The sequence below is a fragment of the Oncorhynchus gorbuscha genome, linkage group LG03 (genome assembly GCF_021184085.1).
Source record: "Oncorhynchus gorbuscha isolate QuinsamMale2020 ecotype Even-year linkage group LG03, OgorEven_v1.0, whole genome shotgun sequence".
NCBI classification, from domain to species: Eukaryota; Metazoa; Chordata; class Actinopteri; order Salmoniformes; family Salmonidae; genus Oncorhynchus; species Oncorhynchus gorbuscha.
In genome coordinates, this window is record NC_060175.1 from 62,360,562 (window position 1) to 62,383,408 (window position 22,847).

At 45.7% G+C, this 22,847-nt stretch overlaps 1 protein-coding gene across 2 annotated transcripts in view; it reads right to left on the reverse strand.

Annotated features, from left to right (window-relative positions):
* The window catches only part of LOC124031675 (poly(rC)-binding protein 4-like), an 80,453-nt gene that overhangs the window by 20,397 nt on the left and 37,209 nt on the right, over positions 1–22,847 (reverse strand). For both annotated transcript variants that reach the window (XM_046343216.1, XM_046343215.1), the window contains exons 5-9: positions 21,347–21,463; positions 9,738–9,869; positions 8,908–9,036; positions 7,378–7,452; positions 6,231–6,302 (exon numbers count right to left, since the gene is read on the reverse strand). In XM_046343216.1, the coding sequence (XP_046199172.1) occupies positions 6,231–6,302; positions 7,378–7,452; positions 8,908–9,036; positions 9,738–9,869; positions 21,347–21,463 (525 nt within the window). The remainder of the gene's footprint in view (positions 1–6,230; positions 6,303–7,377; positions 7,453–8,907; positions 9,037–9,737; positions 9,870–21,346; positions 21,464–22,847) is intronic.

Sequence of the window (22,847 nt, forward strand, 5' to 3'; positions counted from 1 at the left end):
TTCAGACGCTCGTTACACTGCCGTCGAGATCCAAGGAGCCATGCTCGGCAGACACGAGCAGGAATTGTCTGCTGCTCGCCATGCCGTGGAGAACCTGGCCGCTCAGGTTTCCGACCTCTCTGGACAGTTCCAGAGTCTACGTCTCGTGCCACCTGTTACTTCCTGGCCTGCCGAGCCTCCAGAACCTAGGGTTAATAACCCACCTTGCTACTCCGGGCAGCCCACTGAGTGCCGCTCCTTTCTCACGCAGTGTGAGATTGTGTTCTCTCTCCAACCCAACACATACTCTAGAGAGAGAGCTCGGGTTGCTTACGTCATTTCACTCCTTACTGGCCGGGCTCGAGAATGGGGCACAGCTATCTGGGAGGCAAGGGCTGATTGCTCTAACAAGTTCCAGAACTTTAAAGAGGAGATGATTCGGGTTTTTGACCGTTCAGTTTTTGGTAGGGAGGCTTCTAGGGCCCTGGCTTCCTTATGCCAAGGTGAACGGTCCATAACGGATTATTCTATTGAGTTTCGCACTCTTGCTGCCTCTAGTGAGTGGAACGAGCCGGCGCTGCTCGCTCGTTTTCTGGAGGGACTCCACGCAGTGGTTAAGGATGAGATTCTCTCCCGGGAGGTTCCTTCAGATGTGGACTCTTTGATTGCTCTCGCCATCCGCATAGAACGACGGGTAGATCTTCGTCACCGGGCTCGTGGAAGAGAGCTCGCATCAACTGTGTTTCCCTGCTCCGCATCGCAACCATCTCCCTCCTCTGGCTCAGAGTCTGAGCCCATGCAGCTGGGAGGGATTCGCATCTCGACTAAGGAGAGGGAACGGAGGATCACCAACCGCCTGTGCCTCTATTGCGGAGTTGCTGGACATTTTGTTAATTCATGTCCAGTAAAAGCCAGAGCTCATCTGTAAGCGGAGGGCTACAGGTGAGCGCAACTACTCAAGTCTCTCCATCAAAATCCTGTACTACTTTGTCGGTCCATCTACGCTGGACCGGTTCGGGTGCTACATGTAGTGCCTTGATAGACTCTGGGGCTGAGGGTTGTTTCATGGACGAAGCATGGGTTCGGAAACATGACATTCCTTCCAGAGAGTTAGAGAAGCCTACGCCCATGTTCGCCTTAGATGGTAGTCATCTTCCCAGTATCAGATTTGAGACACTACCTTTAACCCTCACAGTATCTGGTAACCACAGTGAGACTATTTCTTTTTTGATTTTTCGTTCTCCGTTTACACCTGTTGTTTTGGGTCATCCCTGGCTAGTATGTCATAATCCTTCTATTAATTGGTCTAGTAATTCTATCCTATCCTGGAACGTTTCTTGTCATGTGAAGTGTTTAATGTCTGCCATCCCTCCCGTTTCTTCTGTCCCTACTTCTCAGGAGGAACCTGGCGATTTGACAGGAGTGCCGGAGGAATATCATGATCTGCGCACGGTCTTCAGTCGGTCCCGAGCCAACTCCCTTCCTCCTCACCGGTCGTATGATTGTAGTATTGATCTCCTTCCGGGGACCACTCCTCCTCGGGGTAGACTATACTCTCTGTCGGCTCCCGAACGTAAGGCTCTCGAGGATTATTTGTCTGTGTCTCTTGACGCCGGTACCATAGTGCCTTCTTCCTCTCCGGCCGGGGCGGGGTTCTTTTTGTTAAGAAGAAGGACGGTACTCTGCGCCCCTGCGTGGATTATCGAGGGCTGAATGACATAACGGTTAAGAATCGTTATCCGCTTCCCCTTATGTCATCAGCCTTCGAGATTCTGCAGGGAGCCAGGTGCTTTACTAAGTTGGACCTTCGTAACGCTTACCATCTCGTGCGCATCAGAGAGGGGGACGAGTGGAAAACGGCGTTTAACACTCCGTTAGGGCATTTTGAGTACCGGGTTCTGCCGTTTGGTCTCGCCAATGCGCCAGCTGTTTTTCAGGCATTAGTTAATGATGTTCTGAGAGACATGCTGAACATCTTTGTTTTTGTCTATCTTGACGATATCCTGATTTTTTCTCCGTCACTCGAGATTCATGTTCAGCACGTTCGACGTGTTCTACAGCGCCTTTTAGAGAATTGTCTCTACGTAAAGTCTGAGAAGTGCTCTTTTCATGTCTCCTCCGTTACTTTTCTCGGTTCCGTTATTTCCGCTGAAGGCATTCAGATGGATTCCGCTAAGGTCCAAGCTGTCAGTGATTGGCCCGTTCCAAGGTCACGTGTCGAGTTGCAGCGCTTTTTAGGTTTCGCTAATTTCTATCGGCGTTTCATTCGTAATTTCGGTCAAGTTGCTGCCCCTCTCACAGCTCTTACTTCTGTCAAGACGTGTTTTAAGTGGTCCGGTTTTGCCCAGGGAGCTTTTGATCTTCTAAAAGAACGTTTTACGTCCGCTCCTATCCTCGTTACTCCTGACGTCACTAGACAATTCATTGTCGAGGTTGACGCTTCAGAGGTAGGCGTGGGAGCCATTCTATCCCAGCGCTTCCAGTCTGACGATAAGGTTCATCCTTGCGCTTATTTTTCTCATCGCCTGTCGCCATCTGAGCGCAACTATGATGTGGGTAACCGTGAACTGCTCGCCATCCGCTTAGCCCTAGGCGAATGGCGACAGTGGTTGGAGGGGGCGACCGTTCCTTTTGTCGTTTGGACAGACCATAAGAACCTTGAGTACATCCGTTCTGCCAAACGACTTAATGCCCGTCAAGCTCGTTGGGCGTTGTTTTTCGCTCGTTTCGAGTTTGTGATTTCTTACCGTCCGGGTAGCAAGAACACCAAGCCTGATGCCTTATCCCGTCTGTTTAGTTCTTCTGTGGCTTCTACTGATCCCGAGGGGATTCTTCCTTATGGGCGTGTTGTCGGGTTAACAGTCTGGGGAAATGAAAGACAGGTTAAGCAAGCACTCACGCACACTGCGTCGCCGCGCGCTTGTCCTAGTAACCTCCTTTTCGTTCCTGTTTCCACTCGTCTGGCTGTTCTTCAGTGGGCTCACTCTGCCAAGTTAGCTGGTCATCCCGGTGTTCGAGGCACTCTTGCGTCTATTCGCCAGCGCTTTGGTGGCCGACTCAGGAGCGTGACACGCGCCGTTTCGTGGCTGCTTGTTCGGACTGCGCGCAGACTAAGTCGGGTAACTCTCCTCCTGCCGGTCGTCTCAGACCGCTCCCCATTCCTTCTCGACCATGGTCTCACATCGCCCTAGACTTCATTACCGGTCTGCCTTTGTCTGCGGGGAAGACTGTGATTCTTACGGTTGTCGATAGGTTCTCTAAGGCGGCACATTTCATTCCCCTCGCTAAACTTCCTTCCGCTAAGGAGACGGCACAAATCATTATCGAGAATGTATTCAGAATTCATGGCCTCCCGTTAGACGCCGTTTCAGACAGAGGCCCGCAATTCACGTCACAGTTTTGGAGGGAGTTCTGTCGTTTGATTGGTGCGTCCGTCAGTCTCTCTTCCGGGTTTCATCCCCAGTCTAACGGTCAAGCAGAGAGGGCCAATCAGACAATTGGTCGCATACTACGCAGCCTTTCTTTCAGAAACCCTGCGTCTTGGGCAGAACAGCTCCCCTGGGCAGAATACGCTCACAATTCGCTTCCTTCGTCTGCTACCGGGTTATCTCCGTTTCAGAGTAGTCTGGGTTACCAGCCTCCTCTGTTCTCATCCCAGCTTGCCGAGTCCAGCGTTCCCTCCGCTCAAGCGTTTGTCCAACGTTGTGAGCGCACCTGGAGGAGGGTGAGGTCTGCACTTTGCCGTTACAGGGCACAGACTGTGAGAGCCGCCAATAAACGCAGGATTAAGAGTCCAAGGTATTGTTGCGGCCAGAGAGTGTGGCTTTCCACTCGCAACCTTCCTCTTACGACAGCTTCTCGTAAGTTGACTCCGCGGTTCATTGGTCCGTTCCGTGTCTCCCAGGTCGTCAATCCTGTCGCTGTGCGACTGCTTCTTCCGCGACATCTTCGTCGCGTCCATCCTGTCTTCCATGTCTCCTGTGTCAAGCCCTTTCTTCGCACCCCCGTTCGTCTTCCCTCCCCCTCCCGTCCTTGTCGAGAGCGCACCTATTTACAAGGTACATAAGATCATGGACATGCGTTCTCGGGGACGGGGTCACCAATACTTAGTGGATTGGGAGGGTTACGGTCCTGAGGAGAGGAGTTGGGTTCCGTCTCGGGACGTGCTGGACCGTTCACTCATTGATGATTTCCTCCGTTGCCGCCAGGATTCCTCCTCGAGTGCGCCAGGAGGCGCTCGGTGAGTGGGGGGTACTGTCATGTTTTGTCATTTATTATCTTGTCTTGTCCCTGTGCTTCCCATTCTATTCGTTTCCCTCTGCTGGTCTTATTAGGTTCTTTCCCTCTTTCTATCCCTCTCTCTCCCCCTCCCTCTCTCACTCTCTCGCTCTCTCTTCTCTCTATCGTTCCGTTCCTGCTCCCAGCTGTTCCTATTCCCCTAATCAATCATTTAGTCTTCCCACACCTGTTCCCGATCCTTTCCCTGATTAGAGTCCCTATTTCTTCCTTTGTGTTCCGTTCCTGTCCTGTCGGTTCCTTGTCTAGAATTCACCGTGCTGTGTTTGTGTATCGCCCTGTCATGTCGTGTTTTCCTCAGATGCTGCGTGGTGAGCAGGTGTCTGAGTCTGTCTGGTTCAAGTGCCTTCCCGAGGCAACCTGCTGTTCACCTGCTGTTCAAGATCGAGTCTCCAGTTTGTCCTCGTCATTTCGAGTGAAAGTTGTGTTTTTTTGTTTGTAATTACTTTACTGGATTAAAGACTCTGTTTTCGCCAAATCGCTTTTGGGTCCTCTTTCACCTGCATGACATATATATATAAATATAGGACAAATCACACTTCACGACAAGAGAGACAACACTACATAAAGAGAGACAACAGAGAGGAGAGACAACAATAGACAACAATAGTGCAAGGCAGCAACACATGGTAGCAACACAACATGGTAGAAACACAACATAACAACAACATGGTAGCAACACAACATGGTAGAAGCACAAAACCTGGTACAAACATTATTGGCCACAGACAACAGCACAAAGTGCAAGAAGGTAGAAACAACAATACATCACACAAAGCAGCCAAAAAAATGTAATTTACCCGTGTAAATCATGGGCGGATTCTTCTCCATGTCGCGGATGCCATGGTTGCCCTTAGTTTGAAGATGCAATCCGCGCACAGTTGTTTTCTCTGTGTCCTTAGCTATCATACTCTAATTCCGTTGATTTCAAAACTTGGTCCTCCAGAAAGTGGAGAGCAACCCTTACGCAGTTCTACTACGTGATACATGTTTTTTTAAAGCCGCTTTAGACAGGGATTACCTACACATACAGACCAGCCCAAATAGACAGAAGATTGCTATATGGCAGACCAATCTGAATTCATCTCTCGGCATACCCAGCCCACTCATTATCTCAGCCAATCATGGCTAGCGGGAAGGTTGCCAACTTTTTCTGTGGCTAAACCAACTAGGCTTGTAATTTTAACAATTTTATTCGTATTTACAGATGGCATACAAGTCTGTTACTAAGGCACATTAAGGCACATGAAAGTTGACAATTTCCAGAATGCCAATAAACAACATTTTTTACATAAAAAAGTTTACGTTCAAATGCCTCTCCTGTGATGTAGTGACCTGCAACATATGCCTAGTTTCATGAGACGAGTCACAAATGTGCTTATACAAAGCATTGACTCAGAGGTCTGAATATTCATGTAAATGAACTATTTCTGTATTACATTTTCAATACATTTGCAAAAAATTCTAAAAACATGTTTTCACTTTGTCCTTATGGGGTATTGTGTGTAGATGGGCAAGAAAAAAATAAATATTTAATCCATTTTGAATTCAGGCTGTGGAATAAGTTAAGGGGTATGAATACTTTCTGAAGACACTGTATGTATCTTCTATAGTTATAAAGAAAGATCCTTCTGTGACATCCCAGAACAGGACTAAAAGTAAGAAAAACTGTAATTTTCAAAAACTGCAATGTATTTTCTTTCTTCCCATGTACCCGCGAATCTTATAGTGAAAATCACTGTTTTTAAAATGTTTTAACTGTTGATGATGTTTTCGGATAGAACTTTTTAACTTTATATTTTTATCTACAAAACGTAGAAATGCACCATTTCCACATATACACTGCTATTGTGCTTGAGATAATGAAATTGCCCTTTAAGACCACTTTTGAGGTATGAAAATGAAAACTATTCACCATTAAAGGTGTTGGTGACATCAGATCATCTGACACTCACCTGATGCAGGTCAAGACCACCCTGGGAGAGAGAGTACAGAGGGTGGGGGGAAAAGTCTGATGCCTCAAACACCTAAACACACACAGGGAACACACGTTATTACTATTCTTTACCTTTATTTGACCAGATAATGTTAGTTAGCTCATTAATTACATACTGTAAACTCAGTTTATCTAGGATAAGCTAAAATCATGTAATTAATCAACAAGAACTAGCCTTTTAATGTGTCCTCCTAGAGCACTTTCAACATTATATACCATACAAATATGGGAAATTCCCACTGACTACATTCAATTTCCAACTGAAATGTATCACTGACAACCCCTTTGGTTCCACTGAAATGTAAATTAACATATATTAATGTTTTCTTCCTTCCTTAGATCAAATAGGTCCCGAGTGGTCCTTGGAGCTACATGTCAAACTCTCTCACCTACTAACTGGCTTATGGTATGAGTCACCATCCAGCCATGTGTTTTCCCATTCCTGTTTATCACAAACAAACACTCCTTATCACTGCTCTGGATTCATTAAAGTGCTTCATCTTCCTCTGACCATAGATTCACCCAGCACTTTAATTTGATATGTTATTATGAGCACTATCTCAACACAACACCACATTAAACATTTGAGAGAAATGCTCAGACAGCTCATATGCTGCAACAGGTTTTGGATCACCAGCGCAGGCAGGCATAGAAGCCAGGATCCATCGCAGTCGAGCCGAATGCTAAAGGTCTCTAGACTGAGTGGCTAAAATGTTTCACTCCATGCATCCTAGCATCACCCCCACCCACCCACCCACCCACCCACCCACCCACACCACACACACACACACACACACACACACACACACACACACACACACACACACACACACACACACACACACACACACACACACACACACACACACACACACACACACACACACACACACACACACACACACTCACACACACACACACAGTACAACCCCCAAGTAGCAAAACTACCACATATCTTCATGGGTTGAGTCATGGGGTGGCATTGAGGTGCATCATGTACCATATCTTACATAGAATAGCGCTCTAAAGTCCCTCAATAAGTACACTGGACTATATTTCACATGATACGTCTATAAAGGGTGTAAATGGGTTTGTGGCTTTCTCACTTGGTTGCCAGAGATGAGGAGGGCTCCTGGGGAGGGGCTGGGCCGGTAGGGAATGGTAGCACCCTTCGGGGGAGACTGGGGAGTCAAACATAGGTCAAGGGGTCTGGTGTTGTGAGATATCGAAACACATTTATCACCAAAATAAATATGACAGATGCAAGTCAAAACATGTATGAAGGATGTTTCATTTTAAGTCTGGCTATTGTGTCACTTATGTTGTGTAGGAGGGAAAGAAATTGAACAAATGGCATTGAACTATTAAGCGCATAAAACACGAGGACAATTAATAGTGTATTAAACTGCTAATGACAGTTACATGATATTTGTTCCTTTGTTTTTCTTCTGGTGACATTAGTCATTCATTTACTGTAACAGTTCAACCATTGAAACGGCAGCTCTTTAGGGTTGATTGGATTGTTCTTGAGTTTGTAATCTCAGCGTTTGGCTCAAGTTGTTCAACATTCCTTTGGATATTTCAAACGGGTGCATGCACTGGACAGACAGACAGACAGACAGACAGACAGACAGACAGACAGACAGACAGACAGACAGACAGACAGACAGACAGACAGACAGACAGACAGACAGACAGACAGACAGACAGACAGACAGACAGACAGACAGACAGACAGACAGACAGACAGACAGACAGACAGACAGACAGACAGACAGACAGACAGACAGACAGACAGACAGACAGACAAAACTCCCCTTCAGAGAGAACTCATGAACTCGCCAATTACAAAAGGAAACAAAAACATTGTTAAAACATCAGACCGGAAGTTATATAATTCATCATAAGGATGCAGGGTTTTCCGGAAATGTGGAGCATCTTTTCTGTGGGAGCAGTCAAAGCCGATTCTTTGTATAACTTTGCATAATTTAAATCCTGAAGGCCCCCTGGAAGAGAATCCAAATGAAAGTTGCAAGCCTTTGAAGAAAGCCCTGGAAAACTGGATCAAACTAGCAATTAGGCAGTCCGCTCCAACTGCAATGCAAAAACAAAAAGGATGGCATGAACGCAATGGAGGGAAATAATCCTTTGGGTTGTTTCTTCCCTTTCCACCACTCCTGTTTCTTAAGAGAGCGGTTGTTTGAAGGAAAACACACTTTGCTGCAGGTCAGTTTGTTTTTTTGGGCCAGGGTTCTTTCCTCTTGTCTCAGGATCCAACAAGGTCAAAACCAGAGGAACCTGACTAATGTCTACTATGCCTAGGAGAAGTCAACTATAGCTGGCTCTTCAGGAAGGATACCACATTTCTCTAAGGCTCAGGTTAGTATAACAGCAAATACAATTCTATTATCCCCTTCTAATTGTATTCTTGGTAGGGCAGTAATTCAATCAAATCAACACTATGGATAATACCAAGGCAGGAGAAATATAACATTGCTCTTGTGCTACGAAAATACAGAAACATTGTTATTGTTACTCTGGTGGCAGTGGAGTGTGGGTTTGATTGAATTCCACTCTTGTTTATGGATGTGTGTGAGGGGGATAGGAAAGGGAGAAGGAGATAAATGTCACCCTACCTCCAGGATTACAGTGCAGATGAGCTTGACACACTGGATTACCGAGTCCTGACTCCCCAATATCGTCACCCCTCGCTCAGTAGAGTTGGGCAGCAAATCTCCTGCCACCTGTATCTGCGCTCGCGTGCTCTGTCAATGATAGCAGTTTAAAGAAAGGATTACACAGATTCAGAAAGACATGGCATTCTAATAATCACACTGGCATGGGTCCACCTCTGTGGTTGATTGACTTAATAAATATGAAAGCTAAGTACTAAACAGTGGGTGGTCATGGATGGATGGATGCAAAGACCTGCATACAAATTGTAGTGATATGCAAATAAAGTCAGCTTGCAGTAAAATCAAATAACAGGGCAACTCTATGAGAACAATCAGAGGACATAATGCATCCTGACCACAGGATATCGTGTAAGATTGCTATAGAAGCTTGGTGCCCTTGAAATAAACACAAACCAGACATGAAACAGACTGGCCTATAGTGGTCTTGAGGGCTGATCAGGGAAGGAACTAGCTAACTCCCCAATCTACAGTCAAGTGAAATGGCTGCCTTTTTCTAACTGTTAAGGGTCTTGTTTCTTGCCTTGATCGCCCTGTTGCAATGCAGGAAATGTTTTACTTGAAGTGTATTTGAAGTTTAAAAAGGCTTCTGAAGTTTGACATTTCCACTGACATTTCAGACTTAATTTTCCCTTATATAAGCCCCCACAAAAATGTCCATTAATTATAATCCACATAATAATTCACATTTCCTGTTGTTGCAGGATTATTTTCCTGCTGCAGCAAACTGGCTCAAATGAAGATCCTACAGCTGTTCTGTATTAGTCTATCACCTCTCTGATCTCCTTGATCTTTGCCCCTCCCTTGCCAATGAGGGAGCCACACTGGCTGGCTGGGATGACCAGTCGTAGGGTCACTGGGGGCTTGTTGCTGATGGTGCCGTTGGCCACCAGTGTGGTGAGGTCCTGGGGAGAGGGAGAGAAAGAGGGGGAAATTATAGGGAAATGATAAACCCCACTTACGACTTTGATTGAATTGGGCCCTTAAGTGGCCCTGTAAAGGTAGCCGTGGCCTCAGTCAACGCCATTTCCTATTTTCCCTCATCTGACCAGGTAGTAAATAGCCTCTCCTTCAAGTGTGGTAATTGGTAATTATCTCTCTCTCTCTCTCTCTCTCTCTCTCTCTCTCTCTCTCTCTCTCTCTCTCTCTCTCTCTCTCTCTCTCTCTCTCTCTCTCTCTCTCTCTCTCTCTCTCTCTCTCTCTCTCTCTCTCTCTCTCTCTCGGGACAACAGTAACAACATTAACCATACATTCAACAATAAGCATATGGTAGAGTACATGTGCAGGTTGATTGGTCTGTTAGACACCCTGAAAAAGGGTTTCAAATTTTGGGAAATGACACTCTCTAATTGTTTTATATTTTGACATTTTGTCAGGAAATGCAGCTCCGTCTCAGGTTCTGCTGTTGTGCAGTGGTTGCACAGCCTTTCGTCTACAGGGAGCCAGGTTTTCCTGTGTCTACCCTTCTCATTGGCAAGGCTGTGCTCACTGAGCCTGTACTTTGTCAAGATTTTTCTAAGGTTTTTATCAGTAACCATGGTCAAATATTTAGCCACAGTGTACTGTCGATTTAGGGCCAGATAGCACTGCATTTTGCTTTGTGTTTGTGCTTGTGTTTCCCAATAAGCAATATAGTTTTGTTTTGACTGTGTTGTGATTTGGTTTATCCTGATTGATTGGATGTTCTGGTCCTGAGGCTTCAGAACTTGGAGGGCTTGGTAATGATATGAGGGGGGTCACTGTATTTTAGATGTTTCCAAAACTTAATTGTTCTTTTTTTGAGTATTTATTATTAGTGGATATTGGCCTAATTCTGCCCTGCATGCATTGTTTGTCGTTTTCCTGGACATGTAGGATAATCTTACAGAACTCTGCATGCAGGGTTTCAATGGGGTGTTTGTCCCATTTGATGAAATCTTGTTTTGCAAGTGGACCCCACACCTCGCTGCCATAAAGTGCAATTGGTTCAATGACATATTCAATTAGTTTTAGCCAAATTGTAAAAGGTATTTCAATTTGAATGAGCTTTTTAACCTCTCTCTGTCACGCCCTGGTCGAAGTATTTTGTGTTTATCTTTATTTATTTGGTCAGGCCAGGGTGTGGCATGGGTTTGTGTATGTGGTGTGTATGTATTGGGATTGTAGCTAGTGGGGTGTTCTGGTTAAGTCTATGGCTGTCTGAAGTGGTTCTCAATCAGAGGCAGGTGTTTATCGTTGTCTCTGATTGGGAACCATATTTAGGCAGCCATATTCTTTGAGTTTGTCGTGGGTGATTGTCCTTAGTGTCTTTGTTCCTTGTTCTGTGTGTATGTGCACCAGTATTAGGCTGTTTCGGTTTTCATTATGTTTATTGTTTTGTAGGTTTTGTATTTAGATTCGTGTTACGTTTGTTCATTAAACATGGATCGCAATCAACACGCTGCATTTTGGTCCGACTCTCCTTCACACCTAGAAAACCGTTACAGAATCACCCACCACAAACGGACCAAGCAGCGTGTCAACAGGCAGGAGCAGCCCAAAGAGGAGATGCGTAATAAGGTTTTCTGGACATGGGAGGAAATCCTCGACGGGAGAGGACCCTGGGCTAATCCAGGGGAGTGTAGCCGCCCAAAGGTGCAGCAGGAGAAGAGGCAACAGGAGCAGCCCAAAGAGTAGTACAGTATGGACTATACTTCTTGGGAGGAGATAGACAGGTGGGCGGTCGACCCAGGGAGAGTGCCGGAGCCCGCCTGGGATTTGATGGAGCAGTGCGCGGAAGGTTACAGGAGAATGAGGTTGGCGAAGCAAGCACGGCGGCGCGGACGGAAGCCCGAGAGTCAGCCCCAAAAATGTATTGGGGGGGGGGCTCGCAGGGAGTAGGGCTACGCCAGGTAGGAGACCTGCGCAAACTCCCTGTGCTTATCGGGGGGCCAGAGAGACCGGGCAGGCACCGTGTTATGCAGTGGTGTGCACAGTGTCCCCAGTGCGGGTGCATAGCCCGGTGCGGTATATTCCAGCTCCTCGTATCGGCCGGGCTAGAGTGGGCATCGAGCCAGGTAAGGTTGGGCAGGCTCGGTGCTCAAGAGCTCCAGTGCGCCTGCACGGTCCGGTCTATTCAGTACCACCTCCACACCCCAGTCCTCCGGTGGTAGCTCCCCGGACCAGGCTTCCTGTGCGTATCCTCGGTCCAGTACCACCAGTACCAGCACCACGCATCAGGCCTACAGTGCGCCTTGCCTCTCCAGCGCTGTCGGAGCATTTCTCCTCTCCTGCGCTGCCGGAGTCTCCCGCCTGTTCAGCGCAGCCAGAGCCTTCCTCCTCTACAGCGCTGCCGGAATCTCCCGCCTGTTCAGCGCAGCCAGAGCCTTCCTCCTCTCCTGCGCTGCCAGAGTCTCCTGCCTGTTCAGCGCAGCCAGAGCTGCCAGCCTGCATGGAGCAGCCAGAGCTTCCAGCCTGCATGGAGCAGCCAGAGCTGTCAGTCTGCATGAAGCAGCCAGTGCTGTCAGTCTTCAAGGAGCTGTCAGTCTGCAAGGAGTTGTCAGTCTGTAAGGAGCTGCCAGTCTGCAATGAGCTGCCAGTCTGCAAGGAGCTGTCAGACTGCAAGGAGCTGCCAGTCTGCACGGAGCTGCCAGTCTGCAAGGAGCTGCCAGTCTGCAAGGAGCTGCCAGTCTGCAAGGAGCTGTCAGTCTGCAAGGAGCTGCCAGTCTGCAAGGAGCTGCCAGTCTGCAAGGAGCTGCCAGTCTGCACGGAGCTGCCAGTCTGCAGGGAGCTGCCAGTCTGCAAGGAGCTGCCAGTCTGCAAGGAGCTGTCAGTCTGCAAGGAGCTGTCAGTCTGCAAGGAGCTGCCAGTCTGCAAGGAGCTGTCAGTCTGTAAGGAGCTGTCCGTTTGCAAGGAGCCGCCAGTCTGCATGGAGCCGCCAGAGCTGTCAGTCTGCACGGAGCCGCCAGAGCTGTCAGTCTGTAAGAAGCCGCCAGAGCTGTCAGCCTACATGGAGCCACCAGAGCCGCCAGTCAACCAGACTCTTCCAGATCTGCCAGTCAGCCAGACTCTTCCAGATCCGCCAGTCAGCCAGACTCTTCCAGATCCGCCAGTCAACCAGACTCTTCCAGATCCGCCAGTCAGCCAGACTCATCCAGATCTGCCAGTCAGTCAGACTCTTCCAGATCCGCCAGTCAGCCAGACTCTTCCAGATCCACCAGTCAGCCAGACTCTTCCAGATCCGCCAGTCAACCAGACTCTTCCAGATCCGCCAGTCAGCCAGACTCTTTCAGATCTGCCAGTCAACCAGACTCTTCCAGATCTGCCAGTCAACCAGACTCTTCCAGATCCGCCAGTCAGCCGGGATCTGCCAGAACTGCCAGTCGGCCAGGATCTGCCAGTCGGTCAGGATCCGCCAGTCAGCCAGGATCTGCCAGATCCGCCAGTCAGCCAGGATCTGCCAGTCAGCCAGGATCTGCCAGTCAGCCAGGATCTGCCGAAACCACCAGCCAGCCAGGATCTGGTAGATCCATCAACCTGCCTGAGCTTCCTCTCACTCCCGAGCTTCCTCTCACTCCCGAGCTTCCTCTCATTCCCGAGCTTCCTCTCACTCCCGAGCTTCCTCTCACACCCGAGCTTCCTCTCACTCCCGAGCTTCCCCTCAGTCCTGAGCTGCCTTGGTCCCGAGCTGCCCTTCAGTCCCGATCTGCTCCTCAGTCCAGTGGGGTTCTGGGTGAGGACTACTAGGCCATGGTCGGCGGCGAGGGTGGACTATCCAAGGACGCGAGGAGAGGGGACTAAGACATTGATTGAGTGGGGTCCACGTCCCGCGCCGGAGCCGCCACCATGGACAGACGCCCACCCGGACCCTCCCTATTATTTTGAGGTGCGTTCGGGAGTCCGCACCTTAGGGGGGGATGGGGGGGGGGGTTCTGCCATGCCCTGGTCGAAGTATTTTGTGTTTATCTTTATTTATTTGGTCAGGCCAGGGTGTGGCATGGGTTTGTGTATGTGGTGTGTATGTATTGGGATTGTAGCTAGTGGGGTGTTCTGGTTAAGTCTATGGCTGTCTGAAGTGGTTCTCAATCAGAGGCAGGTGTTTATCGTTGTCTCTGATTGGGAACCATATTTAGGCAGCCATATTCTTTGAGTTTGTCGTGGGTGATTGTCCTTAGTGTCTTTGTTCCTTGTTCTGTGTGTATGTGCACCAGTATTAGGCTGTTTCGGTTTTCATTACGTTTATTGTTTTGTAGGTTTTGTATTTAGATTCGTATTACGTTTGTTCATTAAACATGGGATCGCAAGTCAGCCAGACTCTTCCAGATCCGCCAGTCAGCCAGACTCTTCCAGATCCGCCAGTCAACCAGACTCTTCCAGATCCGCCAGTCAGCCAGACTCTTTCAGATCTGCCAGTCAACCAGACTCTTCCAGATCTGCCAGTCAACCAGACTCTTCCAGATCCGCCAGTCAGCCGGGATCTGCCAGAACTGCCAGTCGGCCAGGATCTGCCAGTCGGTCAGGATCCGCCAGTCAGCCAGGATCTGCCAGATCCGCCAGTCAGCCAGGATCTGCCAGTCAGCCAGGATCTGACGAAACCACCAGCCAGCCAGGATCTGGTAGATCCATCAACCTGCCTGAGCTTCCTCTCACTCCCGAGCTTCCTCTCACTCCCGAGCTTCCTCTCACTCCCGAGCTTCCTCTCACTCCTGAGCTTCCTCTCACACCCGAGCTTCCTCTCACTCCCGAGCTTCCCCTCAGTCCTGAGCTGCCTTGGTCCCGAGCTGCCCTTCAGTCCCGATCTGCTCCTCAGTCCAGTGGGGTTCTGGGTGAGGACTACTAGGCCATGGTCGGCGGCGAGGGTGGACTATCCAAGGACGCGAGGAGAGGGGACTAAGACATTGATTGAGTGGGGTCCACGTCCCGCGCCGGAGCCGCCACCATGGACAGACGCCCACCCGGACCCTCCCTATTATTTTGAGGTGCGTTTGGGAGTCCGCACCTTAGGGGGGGAGGGGGGGTTTCTGCCATGCCCTGGTCGAAGTATTTTGTGTTTATCTTTATTTATTTGGTCAGGCCAGGGTGTGGCATGGGTTTGCGTATGTGGTGTGTATGTATTGGGATTGTAGCTAGTGGGGTGTTCTGTTTAAGTCTATGGCTGTCTGAAGTGGTTCTCAATCAGAGGCAGGTGTTTATCGTTGTCTCTGATTGGGAACCATATTTAGGCAGCCATATTCTTTGAGTTTGTCGTGGGTGATTGTCCTTAGTGTCTTTGTTCCTTGTTCTGTGTGTATGTGCACCAGTATTAGGCTGTTTCGGTTTTCATTACGTTTATTGTTTTGTAGGTTTTGTATTTAGATTCGTATTACGTTTGTTCATTAAACATGGGATCGCAATCTACACGCTGCATTTTGGTCCGACTCTCCTTCACACCTAGAAAACCGTTACACTCCCTCCCTCCCTCCCCTGGCAGAATGGCAAACACGCCACATGTATTTCAAACAGAATGCATTAGCAAGTCGGTGTGCAATAATAATATTAACTTCACGTACTTTACAGAGGTGCCCTCACGGGGATTTGAGAAAAAATACATTTATTTCTCCAACAGTTCTTGTAGGCCTACTTTTCAATTTAAAACCCATGTATCTATCTAATGCGGCTATGACACTTGGTTCTCTCTGTGTCTATATTAAGTGAGGCGGATGGATAAGGCCGCAATGCTGGTGTGTCGTTGTCTCATTAGAGCTCTGGGCAGCATCTCCCATATTTGATCTAAAAATATGCATCATAGTATAACAACTGTGAATGGCCCGATCCTTCCATACTCAGTGAGCGACATTTCAAAAGGAAATTGGTGGAAATAAGTCCGGGGGTTACAAGAAGCTGCAGTCACACAGAGAGACACTGAGCTTAATCCCCCGTGTATGCTGTGGTTAGGACAATAAGACAATGGAGAATGACTAACCTGCAGCAAATAAATGCTCTATTTCCTTTCTTAGGAGCTGAACTGTGGTCCTTTGTGATTAGAGAGCCGTTCTGCCCAGACTCAAGTTCGGCCTATCTCTTTCCTTGTGCTCATATAATGACTCGATAAAATGTATTTAATTGACCGCCTTAATGATTATATCATCATGATCAAGTCAACGATGAGAGTAGATAGTAGAGAACAATGTAACTTCTTTACCCATTGGCCAAAAAGAGTTGAGATTTTTTTTCTTCTTCTTTTGATCTTTTAATTAAAGATAATAATAATAATAATATATGCCATTTAGCAGACGCTTTTATCCAAAGCGACTTACAGTCATGTGTGCATACAGACACAACACTCAGGCATGGTGAGAGACATGCCGCTGTAGGTCAGCCAACAGGTTGCCACGACAACTCAGGAGTTTCGGCTGACAGTAGGGTTGGAAAGAGGTGAGAGCTTAACATTTTTAATGAATGCAGTTCCGCGCTCTCCCAGCCAGCATTTGTTAAGACACCGTTGGCCCGACTATGCGGGGAGTAACTGCAGGTAGACCAACCGAAATGTTCCTGAATCTACCATGTTAATTAGTTTGCTGATGGATAAATATAAACACAAACCTCATCTGTTTAATTAATTAGCATGTAAACACATTATCATCTGATCTTTCATCAATGGACCTGGAGCACTGATGCATGTTCTCCCTCAATGCAATATACTGTCTATAAAAGTAATGGAGACACTTGTCTGTTCCTCTCCTGTTGTCTGAGCTGTTCCAAGGTGAAGCTCTTTTTAATAAGTTTCTATGCTGCATAAAAGGCCCAGTGCTAGTTACACTTCACACTGCAGTATTATAATGAGAAACTAAAAGGCTCTTGCACTAAGAGCAGCAAATGTCTAACTGGTATCCAGTGTCAAAATAATCAGCAGTAGAAGCCAACCTCGGAGGAAACCTTGCTATTAAATGTGACTAATGATTTTCCACGATATCTTCAATTTGTATGATGAACTGTACAGTATAAATAAAAACATTTTACCGAATTGGAAACCAGGAAATTATACAGTACCAGTCAAAAGTGTGGACACACCTACTCATTCAAGGGTTTTTCTTTATTTTGAATATTTTCTACATTGTAGAATAACAGTGAAGACATCAAAGCTATGTAATAACACATATGGAATCATGCAGTAACCAAAGAAGTGTTAAATAAATCAAAATATATTTTAGATTTTAGATTCTTCAAAGTAGCCACTCTTTTCCTTGATGACATCTTTGCATACTCTTGGCATTCTCTCAACCAGCTTCACCTGGAATCCTTTTCCAACAGTCTTGAAGGAGTTCCCACATATGCTGAGCACTTGTTGGCTGCGTTTCCTTCACTCTGCAGTGCAACTCATCCCAAACCATCTCAATTGGGCTGAGGTCAGGTGATTGTGGAGGCCAGGTCATCTGATGCAGAACTCCATCACTTCCCTTCTTGGTCAAATAGCCCTTACACAGCCTGGAGGTATGTTGGGTCATTGTCCTGTTGAAAAACAAATGATAGTCCCACTAAGCACAAACCAGATTGGATGGAGTATCACTGCAGAATGCTGTGATAGCCATGCTGGTTAACCTCTCTGCGCACCGAACCCGTTAGCGTGATTAAATGTGACAACATACGGTGATCACTACATAAATAGTCATATTAAACATTAATGAAAATACAAGTGTCTCACATGGGTCAAAAGCCTAGAATCTTGCTAATCCAACTGCGTTGTCAGATTTTTAAAAAGGATTTACTGCGAAAGAATACGATGCGATTATCTGAGGACAGAGCCCCATAAAAAATAACTATTTCAACCAGCACAGGCGTAACAAAATCACATATTGCAATAAAATAAATAGTTTACCTTTGACGATCTTCCTCTGTTTCCAATCCCAATGCTCATTGTTGCACAATTTTGATTGATAAATTCCGTCTCATTCCATATTCGACAACACATTCGATGTAAATACACACACTAAACGTGACTTTATCCAGTCATGTTTGGTTTCATTGCAATCAACTGGTTTGTTTGTAACACAACCAAACTTGATGGGTCATTTCGCGGGACGTATTGACTGAAAGAAACCGATTTAAAGACAACAAGTAATGACATCATTGTGCACCAATGATATAACCTCTGTTTCGTTGATTGACTGTATTTCAGCCCAATGACCACTGATCGTCTTGAAATCTAGCTGGGTAGATAGCCAATGAGCTGAGGTAAACGGCAATATGTAATGTTTATGTGTTGGAAGACCAACCCATGTAGTGAACTCCGGCGTAAAGAGGGTCATTCGCCATTGAAGATTCATACTGGAAGGAGCCAGGCATGTTACGCACAGCAATATTTTGGTAAAGCGCATCTTCAGCTGTTTATATATTAATCAGTATGGCAAATAAGTCAGGGAAAGCTAAATCTAAGTCTAGATATACAGATGTACACACAATTTTAGAAGAAATTGATCGGGAAAGTGAGACAGAGATTGTTGGAGGACGATTAATTTAGCTAGCATAGCTTTGATTCCCAAATGGAGGAATATTTTTTGAATGGAGAGGACATAGTTTTGGATTGGTAAATTCTTCTCATGCTAATGCCGTTGTTTGAAATTAACAATATAAAATATTATTTGTGATTTTTATTTATTTTTAGTAGCAATGTATAAAAATGTAATGAAATGTGTAAAGTACACGTTGGCTATACATTGTGGGTGGGGGTATGTTTGTATGTATGTGTATGACCCATAGCCTATGTTTGTATGTATGTGTATGACCCATAGCCTATGTGTGTGTGTGTATATATACATATTGTGGATTAGAGGGAGCATGGCTGAGATGCGTGTGTCTGCCGCTCCACCCCACCCCACCCCCACATGAAATAGCCTATTTGAGGCTGTTGAGGGGAGGGGCAGGCCCATAACAATGGCCAAAGTGAAATGGAGACAGTAGATACAGCTGGTCTGTCATAATATAATAGAGACAGTAGATCTAGCTTAAATGTCATAATATAAAATAGACAGTAGATCTAGCTGGTCTGTCATAATATAAATGAGACAGTAGATCTAGCAAGTCTATAATAATATATTCAACCTTATGTTCCCTGTACTCTATATACATCTGTTTATTATACCTGTTGATACAGGGCTGATATGTGAAACTACTCTAACTGAACATTTTCTTTCACAGTGACACTGACTCCGAATGGGAGCCCCCAGTGCCAAGGTGTCCATCTCCCACTGAAGCTGGTTCATCCAGCCGGACACCTGTTGTCTCAGCGCTACTGGGGCATGGACCGCAAAAAATGTCCCCATTCCAATTGCAATAAAGGACTACAATAAGGGCATGGGAGATGTGGACCTGTCAGATGCGCTGATAGGCTATTACAATGTTCTCCATAAGACGATGAAATGGTACAAAACCTTCTTCTATCATTTCATCGACATTGCTGTGGTGAATGCATTCATCCTACACAAGGAAATGGCTAAGAGCTGTGGAAAGCCCCCATCTCACAGCTAACCTTCAGAGAGTTGCTCATCAAGGAGCTTGCTGGCTACAGCACCCCAGCACCACTGCACCACGTTCTGGCCCCTCTTCCTCTGCCACAAGTGGTGTTCATCTGCCCTAATTTATTTCTGCAGGCATGAATGTGCCTCAGGGCCAAAAGGGCACAGCATGGAGGCGTCGCTGTGTTCTTTGCTAAATGAAGTTCCCCATCACCTGCACCACATGTTTGGTGACCCTCTGTTTTACAGCAGAAAGAGACTGCTATGGCACCTGGCATCAGCAGCACAATATTGCGTAGAGGACTGAGGGTCTTCCAAATATTGAAAGTGTTATTTTGTAAATGTATATTTTTTTCTCCATTTTCTGGGGGGTTGTGTTATAATACCATTTTGGTATTTTGTATATAGTTATTCCATTCAAAATGTACAACTTCACCAATTTGGCCACTTGGGTACATTTGGGCTACTTGTGTGGGACACCTAGGTGACTTCATGATAAATGTCATGTAGGAACACTCATTTTGGAAGTTATCATTCTGCAACTTTGCACAAGTACTCTGTTGCCCTCCTGTTTTTCACTGAAATTGTCCCCATCATCCGATCTGAATGTTTGTTTTGTCTTGTTCATTTTAAAGATGATGATACAACAATAAAAATAAAAAACATGTTTTTTTCATTGTATTATCTAAACCAGATCTATTGTGTTATATTCTCCTACATTTAATTCACATTTTCACAAACTTCAGAGTGTTTTCTTTCAAATGAAACCAAGAAAATGCATATCCTTGGTTCTGGGCCTGAGCTACAGGGCAGTTAGATTTGGGTATGTCTTCAGGCGGAAATTGAAAAAAGTAGGGGGGTAAGCTGTAAGAGGTTTAAGTGTGCCTTGCATTTAAAATAAATCACTGACAGTGTCACCAGCAAAGCACTCCCACAACATCATACCTCCTTCTCCATCTTTCACGGTGGGAACCTCACATAAGGAGATCATCCATTCACCTTATCTGCGTCTCACAAAGACACGGCGGTTGGAACCAAAAATCTCAAATTTGGACTCATCAGACCAAAGGTCAGATTTCCACCGGTCTAATGTCCATTGCTCGTCTTTCTTGGCCCAAGCAAGTCTCTTCTTCTTATTGGTGTCCGTTAAAAATGTTTTCTTTGCAGCAATTCGACCATGAACACCTGATTCAGGCAGTCTGCTCTGAACAGTTGATTTTGAGACGTGTCTTTTTTACTTGAACTCAGTGAAGCATTTATTTGGGCTGCTACCTGAGGAGCAGTTAAATCTAATGAACTTATACTCTGCAGCAGAGGTAACTCTGGGTCTTCCTGTCCTGTGGCAGTCCTCATGAGAGCCAGTTCTCATTAAGATTGATGTTTTTTGCGACTGCACTTGAAGAAACTTTTTAAAAATTCCGGATTGACTGACCTTCATATCTTAAAGTAATGATGGACTGTCATTTCTCTTTGCTTATTTGAGCTGTTCTTGCCATAATATGGACTTGGTCTTTTATCAAATAGGGCTATCTTCTATATACCACCTCTACCTTGATATACATTCTACAAATTAACTTTTAACAGGGCACACCTGTTAATTGAAATACATTCATCTCATGAAACTGGTTAAGAGAAGAGTGTGCGAAGCTGTCATCAAGGCAAAGGGTGGCTACTTTGAAGAATCTCAAATATATTTTTATTTGTTTAACACTTATTTGGTTACTACATTATTCCATATGTACTGTTTCATAGTTTTGATGTCTTCACTGTTATTCTTCAATGTAGAAAATATTCAAAATAAAGAAAAACCCTTGAGTTGAGTAGGTGTGTCCAAACTTTTGACTGGTACTGTACATCAAATCAATTGAAGCCAAGGGGCAGCTTTGCCCCGCTTAAGAACATCTCTTAGGGAAACAGTGATTGTGCTGTCTTACCTCTTCCAGTTTGTATGTGATCATGGTGAATGCCCTGAAGACACAGTCTGTAGAGCCGGTGATGGTGATGATCCTCTCTGGACATGATCCCTCTGAAATGTTGACTCGTGCACTGCTCTATAGGGAGACAGACCAAGAACTAGGGTCCCACTCTATTAACATTATATTAGAAGAGGGAAAAGGATGAGAGCAGAGCACATGTTGGGTGGATGGAGAGAATAGGGTGAGGGCCACATGCAAGGTAAGGAGGACAGAATGGGATTAGCATGAGTAAGGAAGTAAAGTAAATGGAAGTGATATTGTGACAATACAGAGGCGGATGCAAGATGCAAGCAACGATGGTCTGTTGGGGATAGGGCTGTCTACTGCCCCCGCTGGAGTAATTGCGTGCCCATAGTAAACATAATTATTTTTTGTCAAAAGTTGCTAATATATGCAAATAAAAAATATTATTGAATAGAAAACTCTAAAGCTTTTAAACCCGTTTAAATTTTGTCTCTATGTAAAGCAGAACTCTCAAAATATGCATTCTCCCAAACTATCTCTTCTCATCTGAAAAGTTGGCCCACCTTTGACGTCATCGCAAACACCCTCCCCAAACAGTTACAGCGCCAGGAACAGTCTCCACGTGTTCAGCGTGATCTCAGCTTTCAATGGGGCTTCTCATTGTGAGAATCGCCCGCTTGCGAGAGTTTGAGCACGCGGTAAGCTCCCAGTCACTCAAAAAAACCTGTCACTTTTATGTGCGCAGTGGTCAAGTCCTCTCTTTTTTCCAAGATCGATTGAACGGTGCTTGTGTTTCTGTTTGTTCTCAAAATTGCTGTACACCTTTATAACATGTTAAAGCTTGATTATGAAGTTAGTTTGACAAGTTAACTCGACATATAATATATAATTTCACTTCATCCACTTCAATTTTGCCTACATTTCGACCGAAATGTGGGTATTTTGAGAACCGAAAGACGCAGACTTGAAAACTAAACGCTGGTTTGGTAAGTATAACCCCTTCCAGGTCTTTTGATGGAAGAACAGCAAAGGTAAGGGAATATTTGTGTTAATTTTGGGTTTCTGTCGACTCCAAGGTAGAGGAGCCAGAATGGTACGTTTGGAGCGCCGACTCCTAGTATAGCCTAGTAAATGCAAACTGTAACGTTAAAATTCAATGTAACACAGCGATTGCATTTAGAATAAGTGTATCTTCCTATACATATGTAAAACATGCATATTTAGTCAAAGTTTATGATGTGTATTCCTTGTTAGCTGACGTTATCTGCCGGAGCTATTTCATTTCTCAGGACATTTGAGTAGCATTTTTTGAACGATGCGTAATTGTAAACAGAGATTTATGGATATATATAGCATATTATTGAAAAGAAAAAATGAATGTACTGTGTAACATGTTATATTACTGTCATCTGATGAAGATTTCAAAAGGTTAGTGAAATGATTTTTTTTTAATCCTGCGTTTGTTGATTGCATATTTTTTCCTACTTGGCTATGC